The following is a 21477-nucleotide window of genomic DNA, read 5'->3' on the forward strand; positions in this document are numbered from 1 at the left end:
ACAGGCAGAAGAACAGGAAGTGAGGATTTCTCAGAAGAAATAAGGACATTTAAAAGCAAAATCGAAGGATGAGGTAAGTGAAGGAGGACTGCACTGAGGTAAAGGAAGCTATTCAGGATTTTTTTTGTTTTACCTTTACAACCCCTTTAAATCCAATTGCTTAATTGCATATTGTATTGGTTTGTAGCCTAAATACTCAAATTTGAACTTAAAACTGTAATTTTGTAACTTTTGGAAATGCCAGTAAAAACTTGGCTGTGCTAGTAAAATTTGGATGTTGTGTCAGTAAATTTCAATCTGGTAGGTTGGCAACACTGCTTCCCGGCCGTCTAGGGTGTGCGTGCGTGGCATTGCACGGGACCTGGTGCGGGTGCCCGAGCGGCCGCGATGTCCGCCGGGCACCCACGATTGCCCGCAATCACGGTAGGACTGTGGATCTGTGTGTGTAAACACACAGATCCACGGTCCTGTCAGGTGAGGAGACCGATGTGTGTTCCCAGTACAGAGGAACACACATCGGTCTCCTCCCCTTGTGAGTCTCCTCCCCCTACAGTTAGAATCACACACTAGGGAACATATTAACCCCTTCAGTGCCCCCTGGTGTTAACCCCTTCCCTTCCAGTCACATCTATACAGTAATCAGTGCAGTTTTATAGCACTAATCGCTGTATAAATGTGAATGGTGTCAAAAGTGTCCCATATGTCTGTCGCAATGTCACGGTCACAATAAAAATCGCAGATAGCCGCCATTACTAGTAAAAAAATAAATAAAAATGCAATAAAACTATCCCTTATTTTTTAGATGCTATAACTTTTGCACAAACCAATCAATAAACGTGTATTGCGATTTCTGTTTACCAAAAATATGTAGAAGAATACGTATCGGCCTAAACTGAGGTAAAAAAAATATTTTATAGATTTTTTGGGGGATATTTATTATAGCAAAAATTTAAAAATATAGAATTTTTTTCAAAATTGTCGCTGTATTTTTGTTTATAGCGCAAAAAATTAAAACCGCAAAAGTGATCAAATACCACCAAAAGAAAACTGTATTTGTGCAAAAAAAAGGAAGTCAATTTTGTTTGGAAGCCACGTCGCACGACTGCGCAATTGTCAGTTAAAGCGACGCAGTACCGAATCGCAAAAAGTGCTCTGGTAAGGTAAGGAAAATTCTTCCGGAGCTGAAGTGGTTAAATAACATTTTCCGTTTGTGGTGCTGAGATACAGTTAAGTTCCACTGTAATTGCTGTCTGACATTTTGTCAAGGAGATTTTTCTCCAAGGAACAATGCTGTGACCAGGACAATAATTAGAAAAACTTCTACAAGAATAGAGACATTGATAAAAAACCTTCTAGCCTTCCCCTACTATAAAAGGGGCCTTTTTTTGTATTTGCTGTATGTGTCAACAATGTAGCTTTACCTATATTTCCTGTCCCAATTATGTTGTAAAAGTAAATCTACAGGTTAGGCTACAGATCGCAGGTAATACTGAGGAAGGTAATAGACTTCAATTGATCTTAAACACCCATATACTTTAGTCTTTTGTTTTGTTTTATTGCGTTTTTTATCTTGTTTCACGTTGCAGTAACAAAAATACTTCTATGGTAGTTGTGATTATACAGAGAGATTTTGATTCTCTGTGAAGCAATCGATCACCCAGGCACACGGTCATGTGAAATAAAACATAATTACAACACTTAGCCTACGGTTGCCGGCCCGACAATTATATACAGTAAACAGTCCCAAGAGTAGCCACGGCACTCTATGTTTGAGGTAAATATCCAGGCGCTCACCCACAAAGAAATCCATTTACTTCCATAACTAGTATTGAGGCACTCTCGGGTCTAGCAAAGGAGGTAGTAGATCAAAACAGCAGTGTTTTTATTGTCAGCGTTTTGATGAAGCGCAGTCTTGAGAAAGATGGACTGAGTGTAGTATATGGATTTGAACACAGCTTCATCGAAACGTTAACAAGAAAAACACTGCTGTTTTGATCAACCTCCTCCGCAGGACCTGTGAGTGCCTCTTCACTAATTTTGAACTATATGCAGTATAGATATACAGGGCCAGATCCACAGACGAAGTACGCCGGCGTATCTACTGATACGCCGGTGTACTTTCAAATTTCCCACGTCGTATCTTTAGTTTGAATCCTCAAAACAAGATACGACGGCTTCTGGGTTAGATCCGACAGGTGTACGTCTTCGTACGCCTTCGAATCTAAGATGCAACACTTTGGCGTCCGCTGGGTGGCGTTTTCCGTGTTGGGTATGCAAATTAGCGATTTACGACGATCTACGAACGTACGCGCGGCCGTCGCATTTTCTAACGTCGTCTGTAGTCTGCTTTTTCCGCCGTATAGTTAAAGTTGGTATTTTTCGGCGTATACATAGACTTGCCATGTTAAGTATGGCCATCGTTCCCGCGTCGAAATTTGATTTTTTTTATTTTTGCGTAAGTCGTCAGTGAATAGGGATGGACGTAACTCACGTCTAAGTTAAAAAAATGACGTCCTAGCGACGTCATTTAGCGCAATGCACGGCGGGAACTTTCGGGACGACGCATGCGCAGTTCATTCGGCGCGGGGACGCGCTTCATTTAAATGAAACCCGCCCCCAACCCGCCCAATTTTAAATCCGCAGCCAGAAATACACTATGCCGCCGTAACTTACGGCGCAAAATCGCTGAGGATTTGAAAATGCACCAGGTAAGGTACGGCGGCGTAGTGTATCTCTGATACGCTGCGCCGTTCTACATGTATGTGGATCTGGCCCACAGTATATTGTTTTCCCTTTGCTAAAGTTCTTGATTTGAGAATTGATTCTAAAGCATATCAATACGTGCCTTTCAGGTTAACCACTTCAATACAGGGCACTTTCACCTCCTTCCTGCCCAGGCCAATTTTCAGTGCTGTCACACTTTGAATGACAATTGCGCAGTCATGCAACACTGTACCCAAACAACATTTTTATTATTTTTTTGTGAGACAGATAAAGCTTTTTTTCTGGTGGTATTAAATCAGTGATTATGTGTATTAGAAAATATTTGTGTGTGGAATATGTTTACAACTTACTATATAAAATACTACACTATATTACACCTATGGCCCACGTACACTGCTGCTGTTAAACGGACATTCAGAGGCAGTTGGACACTTTTTTCAACTGCCCCTGAACTCATTCAATGTTATCTTATGTGTACATGTACACAGGTTAGTTTACTGTAGTTTTTAGGCAGTTGCGTTTATAGGCCCTATTCTGAAGGCAAAAAAATTAGTTCAGACATCGAAGTTTCCGATGTTTCAGACGCCAAACGCGTCTAAACATGGCTAAACGCGGTAACCTGCATTTAGCCACGTTTAGTTTATAGGCATTTTTAGTTTTTGGCCATTTAAATTTTTTTTTTCAAGTGCTTGTAGATGCAAACGCAGCTAAACGCGACTAGACACGGCATGTAAACGCGGCTAAACAGCCGTTTTAAACATGGGTTACTATCTCTCAATTTAAATCGTTCAGAAAAGGTTGTACAAACGTCCCGTGTACATGGAGCCTATCTCTTTGCCATATATTCATTTATATGCAGTGAAAGAACTATTGGTATATTGGTATATGTGAGAACATTTACCAATATACCAATACCAATATATACACACTATCGTGTGTACAAATTCCGATGCACAAAATTCTGACGCATGCTCGGAAACAAATCGTTGCATGCTCAGAAGCATAGAACTTTGTTTTCTCGGCTCGTCGTAGTCTTTTACGCCACCGCATTCTTGCCAGTCACTGAACTTTTGTGTGACCGTGTGTATGCAAGGCAGGCTTGAGTGGAATTCCGTCGGAAAAACCATCTAACTTTTTTCAGATGGAAAAACCGATCGTGTGTACGGGGCATTAGGGTTCCCATTTGAAGATTTTCCATCTATTCTTGTCCTGCTGACAACCCAAAATGTTGCATGTTTTTTTCAGTTTCACTTTTGGTGATAATACTAAAAAGGACAAACAGAGAGGCTGGATTTTGCAAACGGGAGCACAGACAGCAATAAAAACCTGACAGCTGTTTTAATTCCTCTTCATTCTATCAAAAACTGGAAAAAATGCCTTTAGGTATACTTTAACATTATGACTGTGTAAGCTCCAATAAAGGATTTATTTATAAAAAAAACAAATATTAAATTGTCATCAAACTTGAAAAGTGGTAAAGCAGCTTTTGAAAGTAGTGATAAATAAAAACTAAAACTGACGATGCAAATAAAAATGTTGAGATACAAGTACTAATGCAAAGAACTGAACTTGAGAACACTTAGGTAGATTCAGGTAGATTGGAATATCTTTAGGGCGGCGTAGCCTTTCCTGTTTAGGCTACACCGCCGTAAATTAACTAGGCTAGTAGTGATTTTCAATCTACTTACCTGCTAATCTACGGCGGTGTAGCCTCAAACGAGCGGGCGTAAGGGCGCCTAATTCAAATTGGTTGGAGGGGGGCGTGTTGTATGGAAATGAGGTTGACCTCACGTTTTTTGACGTTTTTAGCTACTTCATGGGTGGAATAACTTTAGGCCGCCTAAGGCCTTACGGAAACGACGTAATTCGACTGTGGCGGACACGCGTACGTTCGTGAATCGGCGTACAAGCCCATTTACATAATCTTCGCCGGCCGCAATGGAAGCGCCACCTAGCGGTCAGCCAAAACATTGCAATCTAAGATAGGACGGCGCAAGCCGTCCTATCTTAGATATGTTTAAGTGTATCTCTGTTAGAGAATACACTTAAACATAGGTCGGTGCAGATTCAGAGTTAGGTCGGCTTATCTGTAGATAAGCCGGCCTAACTCTTTCTGAATCTACCTAACTAATTGTGGCAAATGTTATCACCGCAACCTATAGATTATTAATTAAAAAGTGGTATCCTAAAGGGGAAAATTAAGTTAAAGTAAAACTCCAGCCAAAACCTCTCTTTAGTTTTGGTTGTAGCTAGAAAGGATTGTAACCTTTTTTTCCCCCACTTACTGTGAGCTCAGTGAGCCGTAAACAGGAAACATCACCCCAATGCAGGCACAGACAGCAATTAAAACCTGACAACTGACAAGGCATCAAATCTTTCCCCACTCAATCCAAAACAAATAATAAAAAATAAAAAAGATTCAATAAGTTGAAGTATGAAACAAAATCAAACACAATATAGTGGAGTCCTTTCTACATAGGCACCAAAATATCGAATGATCTCAGTATTAATGTGCCCAGAGCAGCATACATGCCTGGCATAATCACTTTTACAGTCTATTTCCTGCCATTATTTGCAGACTTGACTATGAAAATCCAATCAGATTGTGAATATATATTTTTAGTATACTTTCAAAGCAAAGAAATTACTGCAAGCACAAGTGATTATCTTAATGACAGTTGTTCAGTACCAAAAAGGCTCTGTTAATGTGATAACTGGCACATGTCCCAAATATAAAGTATTTCCTTTTTACGGTTATTGATTACGGACAAAAGAGCCTCCTGTGACGGTAATTTTATCCAGCAGATAGGTACAGTCGTGTATCACATTTATGGATTTTATACTTAAAAATTACAGGTGATGCTAGTCTCTTCTCTATTCCTTAAAAAACATGCCATGCTGCTATGTCAGCTGAGGGCAAATCAACTATAAAAGTATATTACATTCAAATGTACAATAAGTTCTAGTGCACGTTGGTGAGCTGAACAGCCAAATGTCTCCATGGGCAAGAAATCACTGCTGCGGTTCCTTGCTCTGAGCCTTGATACAATACTAAATATACTCTTTCAGGTGTATGGAAAGTCAAAACTTTTTTTCAGTTTTTAATAAAGTAGGGAAAGGTTAAAAACTCTCACCAGGATATTTTTTGGTGCCCCTACTCAGTTAGACCCCTTTCACACTGAGGAGTTTTTCAGGCGGTACAGCGCTAAAAATAGCGCTGCTATACCGCTTGAAAAACTCCTGCACTGCATACTCATCGTGAAAGCCCGAGGGCTTTCACACTGAGGCGATGCGCTGTTGGGAGAGAAAAAAATCTCCTTCCAGCAGGATCTTTGGAGCGGTGAGAGGAGTGGCGTGTATACCACTCCTTCACCGCTCCTTCCTATTTAAAACAATGGGAAACCGCGGCCAATACCGCCCGCAATGCGCCTCTGCAGAGGCGCATTGCAGACGGTATTCATCCTTTATCAGCCGCTAGCGGTGGTTAATACCGTACCGCTAACGGCCAAATCCCGCGGCAAATCCGCGCCTCCCTCCCCACTGTGAAAGGGGCCTTAGGCAGGTTTCCCCCTATTTCCTGTGGACGCAACAGACATTGGGAGGAAACTTTTATTCAAATTTATTGCAATTACCATCTTAGAAAGTTTTCACAGGAATAGGTGAATCCATCAGTGGAATTTAACAATTTTTCGGCTCTAGGGTATAATGCTGGATTTCACCTCATGTTCTGGTCATCAGGGAAAATAACAAGAGCCCATCTTACTAAAGGGGACATAGACAGAAATAAAAACTGGACAAAGTCTTTTTCTGCACCACTAAATCCAAAACTATAAATTCCTTTTCATACTGTACACTGTATTTAAAGCTACAACTATGCCTTTTTTCTTACGTTTTGGAGTTGTAGGTAGGTAGATTTAGCCGTTTTATTTATCTTGGCGACCACTGTCAATGGAACAAGAGAACAGGAAATCTTACAAACCGGGACACTTAACTACTCCCTTAAAAAATTGAGGAAACACACCTCAAAATGTGTTGTCTAAAGGAAAGGAATCCACAATTGTATAGAAATGTGGCTGCGCCTACTTTCAAGTTCAGAAAGTAAAGTCTCGTTCACACGCAAGGTTTTCTCGGCAAGAACCAGCAATATAACTGCTGGCAGAGTAAACCGTGCGTGTGTTGTGTACGAGGCTTTGAGGTTTCTCGTCAAGAAAACTACCCAGAATCTCGACGAGAAAATAGAGAACCTGCTCTCTATTTTCTCGTTGTGATTCTCGGCAGTGTTTTCCTGCCGAGAAACCCGAGCGTCTGTATACTTACCTGTCACTGTGGAAACCCGTGCATGCTTGAAATGACTTTGACGCATGCGCGGTAGCTTCCAAGGAATAGGTAGGGTGAAGCACTCGATGACATCACCGCGTTCTTGCCATTTAAAAGAACGGCGATTCTTTTGAATTGAGTGTGTGTACACTCAGCCGGCAAGAGAATCATGCCAAGAATCTCGTCAGGAAAAACAGGAAACAGGAACAGGAAACAGGAACAGAATCTCGTCAGGAAAAACAATGTTTTTTTCCTGACGAGATTCTGGCCCGTGTGTACAGGGCTTAACATCACTTCCTGAATCACTAAAGTGCTACAAAGAGATCCAGAATTACAGAACCACTAAAGTGGGTTGTAAAGATTTGTGTTTTTTCACCTTAATGCATCCTATGCAGCCCAATTACCAGCCCCTCCGTTTTACTAACCTGAGCCAGTTTACCTGCTTGGCGCGTCCTCTTCTCCACGTAGTCTCAGCATTGATTGGATAGATTGATAGCAGCGCAGCCATTGGCTCCCGCTGCTGTCAATCAAATCCAATGACGTGGCCGCCGCCGGGTGGCGGGACCGAGACATATGCTCTGTGTCTACGGACGCTGAGTGTATGAGACGGAAACGTGTGCGCAAGGTAATGCCATCAGGAGAAAGCTTCATAAGGGGTTAGCTATTGCAGGGAGGAGCCGAGAGAGCCGGTGTGGGACCCCAGAAGAGGACAATTGGGGCCACTCTGTGCAAAACAGTGGAGGTAAGTATGACATGTTTGTTTTTTGTTTTTTTAAATACATCTGAACCTTTACAACCTCTTTAAGCAAATATTTTGTTGCACAACCTTTAGAGGCCATCACTGCAATTTCTGTAGCTTTCAATCAGAATTCTGCACTTGCCTTTAGGTAGTTTGGGTCACTGTTCTTGAACAAACATCTCCAGATTCCTTCTCTAGACAGAATCTGAGGCCTCGTACACACAACTGAGTTTCTCGGCAAAAACCAGCAAGAAACTTGCTGGGTGAAATTTTTTGGTCGAGGAAACCGGTCGTGTGTACATTTTCGTCGAGGAAACTGTCGAGAAACTCGACGAGCCAAAAAGAGAGAAAGTTCTCTATTTTCTCGACGGGAGTCTGATTTGGCTCGTCGAGTTTCTGGTCGGGCTGGTTTTCAACGAGAAACTCGGACGTCTATATGCTAAGAAACCCACGCTTGCTCAGATTAAAGTATGAGACGGGAGTAAAAGTAGCATTTGTAATGGAGATAACACATTTTTAAAGCTGTAACAGACTGAAAAGTGCAAATGTCTCTTACCAAACTTTTATTTAACACGCAAACACATGAAATTAGCAAAAGCAGCCCCAAGAGTTTAGCCAGTGGAATCGAACTTCCCCTGCCGTTGTATGTGTTGTATGTCACCGCGTTTGAGAACGAGGAAATTTTGGCCTGACTGTGTGTACGCAAAGCAAGCTTGTCGAGTTCCTTGACAAGCCTAGCAAGGAACTCGACGAGGAACTCGATGTGTTTCGCCCGTCGAGTTTCTCGGTCGTGTGTACGAGGCCTCAGTTTATTCCATAGATGTTTGTTAGGATTTGGGTTAGGGCTCATAGAAGGCCACTTCAGAACAGATCAATGCTTTGTTTTTAGCCATTTCCGGTGCTTTTAAATGTGTACTGTTGGAGTATCCCTGACCTGTGACAAGGATAGAGCTTCCTGACACTAAGTGGGCAGTACATTTCACTTTAGAATTCCTTAAGGCTCCTAAGATTTCATTGGGTCTTGCACAGATTTAAGGTCTCCCATGACAGATTAGGCAAAACAGCCCCAAAACATAATGGAGCCTTTTACACTAGGTATTGTGTTCTTTACTTTGAATGCGTGGGCAGCCATGGGATCCAATGTCACCCGGGCAGACACAGGTGCATTCATTCCAATGTAACCATTCGATGAAAATAACATATTAATGATGTTTTTTTTTTCATCAAATGCTGAAAGGGATCAAATGTAAACTAACCACAATGCAGACACTTCATCAATGCACAGGAATGAGACACAGCCACAGGATCCAATGTCACCCAGGCAAACACAGGTGCATTCATAAATAGGCCTTAAGAATTTTATTTTTTTCCCCCACGATATAACAATCAAGCCAATCCATAAAAATAAGCTCTCTCTGTGCTCCAAGACCTTCTGTGTTTTTATATACAGTATAGTAAAAATAAAAATTATATATATGTATATACATACACACATGCACACAAATACTGTATAAATAACCTACACACAAACGTGCATTGTGGTCAACTTCAAAACATAACTTGAAGGCAGTCCAAAGTGCACTTCTATGCTTCTTGCCCATTTTATTTCTCCATAGGACAAAACTAACAACAAAGATCAACCCCACAGAATGCAGAATGGCAATAAAACCTTTGTCTGCACAATGGACTGTTTGGTCAGTGCCCAGTCTCAGCCTGTTCATATCAAAGACTGAATCACACACCCACCAGCCTCCATTACAACACTTTGTTGATTAGGTGTGTCTGGATATTAACCCCCGTCTACTGCTAAACAGGAGCCAACCTGAGCAGACACAAGAGACTGGTTGACACAAACACTCCACCCCTGACTATGCCCTAGGGCTATCTGTCACTAAATAAATAAATATATATATATATATATATATATATATATATATATATATATATATATATATACATACACATACACATATTCCTCACCCCCCACTGGCAGAACACAATAGCACCGCGGGAGGAATTCAACACTGACTGTAAGGAAAGAAATTGAACTGTCTATGGGTTGCTTTCTGCTTAATGAAATATGCTGTTGACTTGAGAAACTATGTGTGACTTGAGCTGTCTACAAAACATTTCCTAAATGAATGGTGTACATTGTCACCCAAATACCCTAATAGCCCCATTACATGTGAACAGTCTCTGACAGACAGTCACTTGCAAGCTGTCCAGAACTTTTTTTTTTTTTTACCTGTGAGTAAACCCCAACAGACTTTTGTACAAATGAGGGGAGGGAGATCACATTAATAAAAAAAATATATATAAAAATTGTAATGACAACAACATTGTACAACTTACTTATTATATATAGTAGTTCTTTGCAAATTGACATTCCTATCATTACGATATCTTTTGTAGTCTTCAACACCATCTTTAACAGCAATAACCAGGAGAACTATGACCAACGGCACCATGGTTATCTCTTTATGAAAAACTTCAATTACTGGAATCCAATTCAAGATAGCAAGAAACAGAAAATACAAGTTTGCAGACCTGTAAAAGAAAAACAGTTACCAGTTGCTAGTTTTAACAACTTCAATAACAAGCATTTTTACCCCCATCCTGTCCAGGCCAATTTTCAGGTTTTAGCACTGTAACATTTTGAATGACACCTGCATGTTCATACAACACTGTACCTATTTTTTTCCCCACAAATAGAGCTTTATTTTGGTGGTATTTGATCACCTCTGCGTTTTTTTTTTTTGTGCTATAAACAAAAAAAGACAGACGATATTGTTTTACTTTTTGCTATAATAAATATCCCAATAAAAAAAAAAAAAAAATGTTGTCCTCAGTTTAGGCCGATATGTATTCATCTACATATTTTTGGTAAAAAAATTGCAGTAAGCGTATATTGATTGGTTTTCACAAAAGTTATAGCATCTACAAAATAGTAGATTTTTACTAGTAATAGCGGCGATGTGCGATTTTTATCGGGACAGCAATATTACGGATGACAGATCAGACACTTTTGACGCGATTTTGGGACCATTGACAAATATACAGCGATCAGTGCTATAAAAATGCACTGATACTGGATAAATGTCACTGGCAGGGAAGGGGTTAACACTAGGGGGCGATCAAACACAGATCCACGTTGCTGCTCTGTGACCGGCAATCACGGGTGCCCGACGGACATTGCGGCCGCCAGGCACGCACATCGGCTAACGAGTGTCGCAGCGGGCAAACACGCCCCCTAGTGGCCGGGAAGCCGTGGACGTCATTTGACGGCCGCCCAGGATGGCAGAGCTACCTTGCGCCAGTCATATTACTATGGCTGGGATGGGAAGTGGTTAAACATGCAGATAAAACTCTTCATCTTATTTACCAATGTGATCCTTTTAAAATGATAGTAGCATAGCATAATGAAACATCTGACCAATGCTAATCAATAGAGCAATTCACAAAAGAGTTGATGTGTTTGGGGAACACTTCACACAAATGCACAGAAACAAACTGCTTAAAGTGAATTGCAAGGATAGAAATGTAGACTTTGCCAAAGTTTATTTGTTTCTAAGGCCTCATATACACTCTCCTAGACTCCTTTCCTACTGACAACGTTTTGGCAGAAAAAACACTTGATGCTTGTAAACTCACGTTACCCGTTTAGGTGCGTCAAGCGCTTGGCCGTTAATTCATTTAATTAGCCAGAATAATCATGTATTCTGCCCATTGAAAGGAATTAACACTCAAACACTAAATGCACCTAGTGCTTAGATACATTTACATGGGCCTACACACATTTAGGCGAGTCAAATATTTTTTCTGTCAAGACTATGCTGCTCATGGACATGGATATTCTTCTAAAGGCCTGTGACTCTGAACAGGTCTAAATGCCTATATGTGTGCATAGACACATAAGCTAATATGTAGGGTGATTAGAAGCAGGGAAAGAAATTCCAAAAGCCACTAGGGACAGCAAAAAAATGTCCAGCGTGCATCTTAATCCTCACTTTCTAGTGATTACCTGGCCCAAATGTAGGATAGGATGTTTTGGACTTCTCTGGCTGCATGCTTGTTCTAGGTTACTGACCTAGAACAAGCATGCAGCCAGAGAAGTCCAAAACATGAAACAGTAACATTGAGCAAACTATAAAAATAAAAAAAATACTGTATATCAGCTACTTTACCTACCAGAGGATTTGTTATTCTGACCACACAGTCCTAAAATTTTACCACAGCCTTGTCAGAATATACAGCCGTGATAGTTTCGACACTTTTTTCTGTTACAGTTAAAGTGGTAGTAAAGGCTGAAGGTGTTTTACCCTCATGTATTCTATGCATGAAGGTAAAAAAAAAACTGCTGTTTGCTGCTCTCCCCACAGCCCCCCCCCTCCCCCACTAAGCTTGGGTTCACACTGCCCGCGACTTGCATGCAACTTCTGACCACTGGGCACTTAAACCCCCTTCCTAATCAGACCAATTTTCAGCTTTCGGTGCTCTCACAATTTGAATGACAATAATTCAGTCATACAACATTGTGCCCATCTGAATTTTTTTTCTTTTTTTCGCCACAAATAGATCTTTCTTTTGGTGGTATTTGATCACCTCCGGGTTTTTTATTTGTTGCGCTATAAAAGAAAAAACACTGAAAATTCTGTAAAAAAAAAAAAAAAAAATCTTGTTTCTGTCATATTAGCAGGTATTGCAGAGTATTGGGGGTATTGCAGAGTATTGGGGGTATTGCAGAGTATGGGGGGTATTGCAGAGTATGGGGGGTATTGCAGAGTATGGGGGGTATTGCAGAGTATGGGGGTATTGCAGAGTATGGGGGGTATTGCAGAGTATGGGGGGTATTGCAGAGTATTGGTGTTATTGCAGAGTATTGGTGTTATTGCACCATATATTGCAGAGTATTGCGCAGGGAGGGATGGCTGGATCTGTGACTGCATTTGTCACAGATCCAGCCCACAGCAGCTGCTGCTGCTTCCGCTCTCCCCCCTCTCCTCTCACACTGTACCGATCGGTACAGAGAGGAGAGGGAGGAACCGGCGTCATGACATGACGCCGGTTTGTTTACAAGCGATCATGTGGTAAACTGCCGCTATCAGCTGCAATTTACCGCGATCTGTGATGCGCCGGGTCTTCTAGACCCGGCGCCCACAGATGATTCCGGGAGCGCGAGTGAAGGATTCTGGGAGGACGTCCCAGGGACATCCTCCCAGAATAACTCCACCGCGCTGTAGACGTCTTTTGTCTATGGTGCGGTGGGAAAGTGGTTAACAGAGGTCAATGCTAGACGGACCAAAGTCGGACCAAAAGTAGCTCAGAAACCTTTTTCTAAGTTGGAGCATCTCAAGTTACACAGATTTAAACACTTCCATTGCACAGAATAGGGTCAGACTTCTGATGCGACAAGTGCTCCAAAAGTTGGAGTGATTGTCGCATCAGTGTGAACCGGGCCCCTGAGTCGCCTCTCGATCCAGCCATGTGAACAAGAACATCGGCTGTCCCGGGACTCCCTCTCTTCATTGGCTGAGACAGCAGTGGGAGCCATTGGCTGCCACAGCTGTCGAATAACAACAGCCAGTGAGCCAATGAAAAGAGAGTAGGGGTGGGGCTCAGCCAAGGCTCTATACTAAGCAGTTTGCTATTGGGGCACTGGTCAATGGGGAGAAGCCAAGAGTGCTGGCGGGGGACCTGAGAAGGAGAGGATCGGGGCTGCTCTGTGCAAAACTATTGCACAGAGCAGGTAAGTGTTTTTTGTTTTTCTAAGCTGAATACCACTTTAAGTAAAAAGACAGGTAATCTTCCTATTCCCTGCCTGTGAGCAGACAGTAAAGGAACAGCAGCAGTTCATCTTTGTGCATGTTACTTGCTAGTACATATGCATGCAGGACATGGGATTGGCCCAAAATGCAGACCCCTCCCTCTACTTAGTTCTACGTCTTAGGCCCCATACACACCATAGAATCTATCCGCAGATAAATCCCATCAAATGGGTTTCTGCGGATAGATCCTATGGTGTGTACACGCCAACGGATATTTATCCGCAGAGAAATCTCCCCTGGGATGGATTTCCAGCAGATGGATATTTGCTGACATGCACAACAAATCCATCTGCTGGAATCCATTCCAACGGATGGATCCGCTCGTCTGTACAGACTTACCGGATCCATCCGTCTAAAGGGATTCCCCGCACGCGTCGTAATGATTTGACGCATGCGTGGAATTCCTTATATGACAGCGTCGCGCCCGTCGCCGCGTCATAATAGCGGCGACGGCGCGACACGTCATCGGCAGAGGATTTCAGCGGGGATTTCAATGCGATGGTGTGTACACGCCATCGCATAGAAATCCTCTGAAATCCTCGAGAGGATTTATCTGCGGATACGGTCCGCTGGACCGTATCTGCGGATAAATCCTCTCGTGTGTATGGGGCCTCAGTTCTGCTGTACTGGAGATTACAAGACGCTAATAGGAAACCAGATTCAGGTGTTTACACAAATTGCATTTGACAACACATTATTAATGAATACATAAAACTGCACATTTATTTAAAATCTATCTAGAATTCAGCTTTAACGTGGCTGTAAAGGCAAATTTGTATTCAAATAAAAAAGAGGTTATCCTTCCCTGCTCTGTGCAAAAATATTGTACAGGGCAATCACTTACCTCTTCTTTGGTGTTACCCTCTCTGAGCTTTCCTCTCCTCATTTCTTTCAAGTGCTCCCATAGCAAGCTGTGTGCTATTGGGGCACTCATGCAGGTGCGCTCCTGAGCTGGGCTGTGTACATTCAGTAAAGGCTCTGCCATGCTCCTTGCTCCATCTTCAGAGGATTTGATTGACAGCAGCAGGAGCCTATGGCTCTCGCTGCTCTCAGTGTAGCCTGTGAGAATAGAGGGATGGGAAAGAAAAGCTGCAGAAGGGACCATGCTGAATCAATAGAGGACTCAGGCGGAGGGGGGAGCCTTTTACCTTAATGCAGGGAATGCGTTAAGTCCCATACACACTATCAATTTTCCTGCAGATTTTTCTCTTCAGGTTTACCAAAACCATCTAATATGAGGTCAAACCTTAAGAGTTTCAATTTGTATGCAGGCCCTTGCACTACATGGTTTTGGTAAACCTGAAGAGAAAAACATGCAGAAAAAATGATGTGTGTATGGGGCTTAAAAGTAAAAAATGGTTTCAGTTTGGAACCACTTTAAACATTCGTAGTCCAGACTGAAATAAAAAATGTAGAGCTGTTTATCAAATTAGCTTTGTAATGATCAGGCTTTAATGGTATTGAATTCCTTCATACACAACTATTTTATTTTGTTGAGATTTTGAGGATTCTTTACATTAACATCTTTTTTTTTTTTTTACATCATTGTTAATCTCTGGGTTTCCTCTTGACCTTTCGGCCTATTTTATAACTTCAACTAGTCCATCTTCATACAGGTAATTGTTTGCTCCCAATATAAATTGTTCCTTTTGATCCAGCCTATTCGGGATTTAATATATATTCTGTTCAGAGTTTTTTGATTTGTGTACTTATATATTTTTTTTTTTATGTTTTCAGTAGATAAGTGCCTGACAAATGTAAAACTCCTGAAGAAGCTACTAACAGTGGTGAAACATGTAGATATTTTTGTCAACCAGCACACTCTGAAACTGTATACTAAAATGTAGATGGATTGTATTCTGTCAATTTTAACTTTTATAAAATAAAATTATTTTGATATATTTTTGTGTATTTTGCACCTTTAAAGTCCCAATCTTATTTTCTATATTGCTGTTAATCTCAGCATAGTTGAAGGTTATAAAAAAAATATACATGTTTCACTCCTATTCCTGTGTTTCAGGTCAAAGGTCTTTTTACATCCCCCAACTTCTATTACATGTCAGCCAATATAGACCACTGTCCTGATATTATATGTAAAATGTAATGATGCATATTGGAATTTTGCCCCTCTAAGTTTGCATGCTGTCCAGGTGCCGAGGCAGCAAAGTGGCCCAAAACCACCACACTTCACACCTGGGATGCGATTTTGGCATTAGTGCACAGTGTTTTTATGTTGTTAAACACAGTACAGGACAGTTCATTTAAGGTAAAGTTCATCTTCTCACCCAAACACCATTGTCCTAGATGCCCCATGATGAACCATCCAGGTGGTGTTTTGAAGGTTTGAAAAATGTAGTAATTATTTTCAAAGCAATGGTTTTCCCTGTGGTATTTAACCTCCCTGGCGGTATGATTCTTTCAGAAAAAACATGCTGAAAGCGGTACCATTATTTGCAAGGAAATTTGGCGTTTTATACTGTAGGCCTGTAACTTTTAGGAATAACTCACTTAAATCTGACCAAACAAGATTCTAATAGGCATCCCGGGTATGAAATTTTTTTAAAAACAAAATTATAAATTATAATATAATAAATAATTATGAATAATAACAAATAATAATATAATTATAATAAAAATGATTCAATAATGTAATCAAATCAAAATCACTGAAATTTGCTCAGTTGCAGAATTGTCGCTGTCATTATTTTTTTTTTTTTATGACGAATTTCCCCACAAATCGCTATCACACAATTCTGCAAGTGATTATAATTTATTATCGCTGTTTTTTAGCTGATCTAAAACTATTTTTGACATAAAGGGACACTTTTGGTTGCTATGGACAATCTACAGTTTGCAGGGAGAAAGAAACGTTTTTATTATATAAAATGACATGCATGACACAGGACAGACCACTAGGGACAAGGGGGGTGTGTTTTTTTTACATACAGTACTGTAATCTATAAGATTACAGTACACTGTATGTATAGTGTTTGTTTACTTTTTTGAATTTGGCGCTGTTCTCCGTCCCCGTGCGTCGTAACGTCACAGGAAACGGAGATCGGAGGCACAGGAGGACGCTGTGTGAATCGAGCGAGGTCCCGCTCGCTCACACAACGCGGTGGCATCGCTGGATCCAGGGACAAGGTAAGTAAACCAAGCCTGTGGATCTAGCGAGGCAAGCCCGAGTCTGACTCGGGAATACTGCCAGGCAGGTTAAAGGTCTTCATTTAGTCAGTGTTTTATAATGGACAAGGAACAGAGACTTTGGAAATATATCTGTGAAGGTTCTCATTTATTCAGGTCATAGTATAGCGATTAGTATTTAGTCACATTCAACTGAACTTGTTCTGCCTTGGATTATAATCTGATAACTTCAAAATGATTTCCTCTCTTTGCGTTGCTATGTAGCACCCTCTGGCTTAGTGTGCTAGTGTACATAGCTGTTAGAGTAGGTGAATTTGATTTGGCTGGGTTGAATCTGGGTTAGGGCTGAGTGACTCAAGAAGGCTGGATGACTTAGCAGGCAGCATCTCTGGTACCTTCCCATGCTCTCTGAAACTTTGGAGAAGCTTACAGAAGTAGAGGGCAGAGCTTAAGAGGAGCTGCCTGGAGTATTAATTAGGGCCCCAGTCAATACCCAGTAAGGACTGGCAGGAGGTGGGTAACTCATAAATATTCATGGGTCAGGCCAGCAAAGGGGTAGCCAGGTGGAAGATAGAGGAGGAGTGCTGGGAGGGTTGACCTCGGGTATGGGGCTTGGGTACTGGAGGGACCCTCTACAACACACTGATGACATCCTTCCTGGAGGCACAGGAGCAAGTGTGAGGACAGAAGGAGCAGTTCAGCAGGGTGGGCTGGTGAGCGTGCGGCCTCGGAAGACTGTGGGAAGAGTGTCAGTCTGGGAGGACTGTGGAGAAGTTAGCTAGAAGGGCTAGTGAACGGGGCAGCTGCAGGAAGGCTGGCAGTGCCTGAAGAGGTGGTGCTAGGATCTTTGCTACACAACCAAAGGGGCCCGAAATCCCTGCCTGTAAAGGGCTCTTGCTTTATTCTGGTGATTTTCCAGATTTACTAAAGTGTCCCAGCTGAGTCTGTTTTGAAAGCAAGTGAAGTGCTGCACTGTTTTCTGACTCAAGTGTGCCTGTGGAAAATTGTGTGCCTTACTTTGCAGGGTGGGAAATCCCATTTCACTTGCGGCTCTTTAGGGGGTGCACTACAACTACAACAGTATTTGACATTTAACATGGTTAGCTTCTACTAGTTTCGTTTACAGGGCAGTCATCAACAACTGCACAAGATTCACTAGCACTGTATTATATTTATATGCCCTTGCAGAACGCACGTAGGTGTAGTAAAAGTAAAACTAACTTTAAATCTCTACAATGTAGCAGTTTGATTATGAATGTAGAATTTTTTTATGAGTTTATTATAATGATATTTAATCAGATAAAGATACAATACAATAAATAGCAATGCATTTCCTGGTGTGGGAGGGTGCACAGACACTCCTGTGCCTACAGCCTCATAGTTGTAAATCTGAAGTGTGACATATAAAACACTGCTGCCTCTGATTGGATTGCAAATTTGGAGTGAGATTTTGTGATTTCACTACTGTGCCGTTTACAGGTCTCCTTAATGGCCACCCCCACACAGTGCAGAACAAGACATGGTAAGCTGGTAATGGGGAAAATATCAGCGGCAGGGAGACATATGCAATAATGGTGACTAGTCCTTTGCCTCTTTTGGGCACAGCTTTCAGAGTTAAAGGAGAAGTACTCCTCCTATGGATCACTACAGTGATGGTTCATTCTGCGACCCGTTTTCAGCAGACAGCGGGCTGAAGTCTGCTGTTGGCTGACATCACAGAACCGGTCTAGGCTCTGGCAAGATTGCGACAATGGAGTCGGGATCTTGCCTGGACTGAGCCCGAGCTGGGCACTCCCCCCCCCTCCACAGTGGTGTTAGATTGCTCGGTTCTCAGGCCCTGTACACACGAGGAGACATGTCCGATGAAATCGGTCCGCGGACCGTTTTCATCGGACATGTCTCCTGGGATATTTTGGTCTGATGTGTGTACACACCATCAGACCAAAATCCCCGCGGACAGAGAACGCGGTGACGCGGCGGTGACGGTGACGTGGCGACGTGCGCAAACCAGGAAGTTCAATGCTTCCACGCATACGTCGAATCAATTTGACGCATGCGCGGGATTTCGGTCCGCTGGTTAGACGTACTAACCAGCGGACATGTCCGACGGACAGGTTTCCAGCGGACAAGTTTCTAAGCATGCTAAGAAACTTTTGTCCGCTGGAAAATGGTCCGCGGACCAGTTTCATCGGACATGTTCGGTCGTGTGTACGGGGCCTCAGTGTTAGAGCTGGTGGGGGACAGATGCAGCATCAGACTTTTTCATTTCTTACCTGTAAAACTGCTCAAATAGGTTTTTAGGCAGAAAGGTTAAAATGGTGTATTTTGTTGTTTGGATTTTGTTTCCAGTATAAAATCTGGAAACTCTTTTGCGGTCGTTTTCCAATTTCTTATTATTGGCAAAGACTACTCGTTGCTTATTCAGATTGTATGTTGGAGTCTTCTTCCTGGATGTCAGAAGAGGTGTTCTCTCCGAGGGGCATGTTGAAGAATCTTTTTGTAAAACTTGCCTCCACCGATAGAAGCTTGAATCCATTAGTAAAAGCACTGACCTGTATAAGACAGAACAAAAAGTCAGTGTTTCGTTTTTTACATAAGATATGATCAGTGAATACAGTGTAAGTAACTATACTTCCTACAGTATTTGCTGGTAGATACGTTGCATAACTGCATAGAGTAATGGAAACGTTTAATGCATATATATAAAAAATGAATCACAATTTAAAGAAGACCTTTATTCCCATAATCAAATTTTCCTCACTGCAACCCTCCACTAGCACTATTTGAAAAGGCTTATTTTTTAAATGTTTGTCTACCCCATGCCTCTATTCTCACCTACATGAGAATGATGTGTCCCTGCTCCTGCAGCCTCCTGAAAGATCACCTATACGTATCCAAGAAAGCAGTTGGAGCAGCGACACACAGTGACTAGAGGGCAGACCTAGGGTACATCATCGGGGGTGGCTTCCCAAACCCTGAAGAAAGGGCCAGGTCCTGATGATGTAGGAAGGGAAGATGGCAGTGCTGGGAACTGATGTAGGGCAGTGGAGTGGTGGACCACTGCAGGACACTTGCTGGATTGGCTGGGCATGTGAGCATGTTAGTATGTTTTTTGAATATAACTGCAAAAAAGGTAGGAGGGGATAAAAAAAAACGGAGGGGGGGGGGTCCTCTCTAACTTTCTGCAGTATACAGTAATTGTTTTCAACTTTATGATAATGGAAGTTTCTTGAAAATTAATGCTCTGAAAGTAATACTTGCTATGGGATAGCCAGGGCTATCAGGATAGTCAGGATTCAGCTCTGCCACCTGCCACCTGCAGATACAGTACTTCATAAATTCTATTAAGTAGCAGGACCTATCCATGGGGGCACTTGTGCGGGAGCACTCCCGAGTCCTGCTGCTGCGTCCACTGACACAGACAGCAGGACTCTGCCCCGGCTCCCGTGTCACTGGATTTGATTAACAGAAGTGGGAACCAATGGCTGCTATCAATCTATCCAATGAAGAGCTGAGACAGCGGCTGGTGGTGCTGGGCTTGTCCTTGGCACTGGAACGGTCGGGTTTAGGTGAGAAAAAGGGGGGCCCTGGGGGGAATCTGTAGCACAGAAGGTTTTTCACCTTAATGCATAGAATGGGATTACAACTGGCAATTGAGTAGGCAATCATTTTTCAGGTTCAGTCAATTAGCTTTTCAAGTTAAAGTTATATGGGAAGTTTATTTACTAAAGGCAAATCCACTGTGCACTACAAGTGCAGTGCAAGTGTACTTGGAAGTGCAGTCGCTGTAGATCAGTGGGGGACATGCAAGGGAAATAAAAAACAGCATTTTTGCTTGTAACATGATTGGACGATAGAAATCAGCAGAGCTTCCTCTCAAATCTACAGCGGCTGCACTTTCAAGGGCACAGTGGATTTGACTTTAGTAAATCAATCCCATAGCGTTGCTAATAATTAGTGTGCATGCATTTCTTGAGAAGAAACTTTGATGCCAAAAGCAATTACAGACAGTTTTTACAGACTAAAACCAACATACTGTTACTCATGTCACATCCTCCATCTACTAAGCTGTCTTCTATTGCCAGCTTATTAAAATTATAAAAAAAATGAAACAAATTAGTTTAGAGGCCAATTTGTGCACTAGGCAGAAGGGCTTGTGAGTTGTAGAGTAGCAAGTAACTAGTATGTCCTGTCTCTCACCCTTTTCAGAAAGCAGAACCTATTTTTGCCGTCTAGCCCTTGCACCTTGCCAATAGTTTATGTTTTGACAGCATTTTAGTTCAAATATAGCACTGCTGATAACGATACAAATACCGGAAGAGAAGTGTGTGGGTGTCTCAGTTTAGCAACGATACCTATACAAATACTGTGAAGTGAGAAAGGTTGTCTCAGATTAGCAATGCAGATACCTATACACACGCTGGAAGGTGGCACACGTTCTATAGTGAGAGTAACACGTTAACAGTAAGCATTACATATATACATTATCAACACAATATTTTATAGATTTACCGCCTTAGAACTCATTTATCAGTATAAATAAAGCAGCTGTCTTTCCTGGTGACACATTTTACAGGATGGGTTAGGCTACATTCACACCTGTGTTTTTGCCCGATAGCATGTAGATGTGAAAAAATTCAGTGGGAGTAGAGATGGCCTGCCGGTTCGCCCGGCGGTCGTTTCGCGGCGAACTTTGCGTGTTCGTGGTCCGCCAAACCGGCAGACATC

General features: G+C 42.0%; 1 protein-coding gene across 1 annotated transcript in view; it reads right to left on the reverse strand.

Annotated features, from left to right (window-relative positions):
* Positions 1-9794: 9794 nt before the first annotated feature.
* Positions 9795-21477, reverse strand: part of LOC120930459 (phospholipid-transporting ATPase VB-like) — a 160867-nt gene continuing 149184 nt past the window's right edge. The window contains exons 4-5 of the mRNA XM_040341643.1: positions 19023-19301; positions 9795-10327 (exon numbers count right to left, since the gene is read on the reverse strand). Of these exons, the coding sequence (XP_040197577.1) occupies positions 10129-10327; positions 19023-19301 (478 nt within the window). The 3' untranslated portion in view covers positions 9795-10128. The remainder of the gene's footprint in view (positions 10328-19022; positions 19302-21477) is intronic.

The sequence above is a fragment of the Rana temporaria genome, chromosome 3 (genome assembly GCF_905171775.1).
Source record: "Rana temporaria chromosome 3, aRanTem1.1, whole genome shotgun sequence".
NCBI lineage: Eukaryota > Metazoa > Chordata > Amphibia > Anura > Ranidae > Rana > Rana temporaria.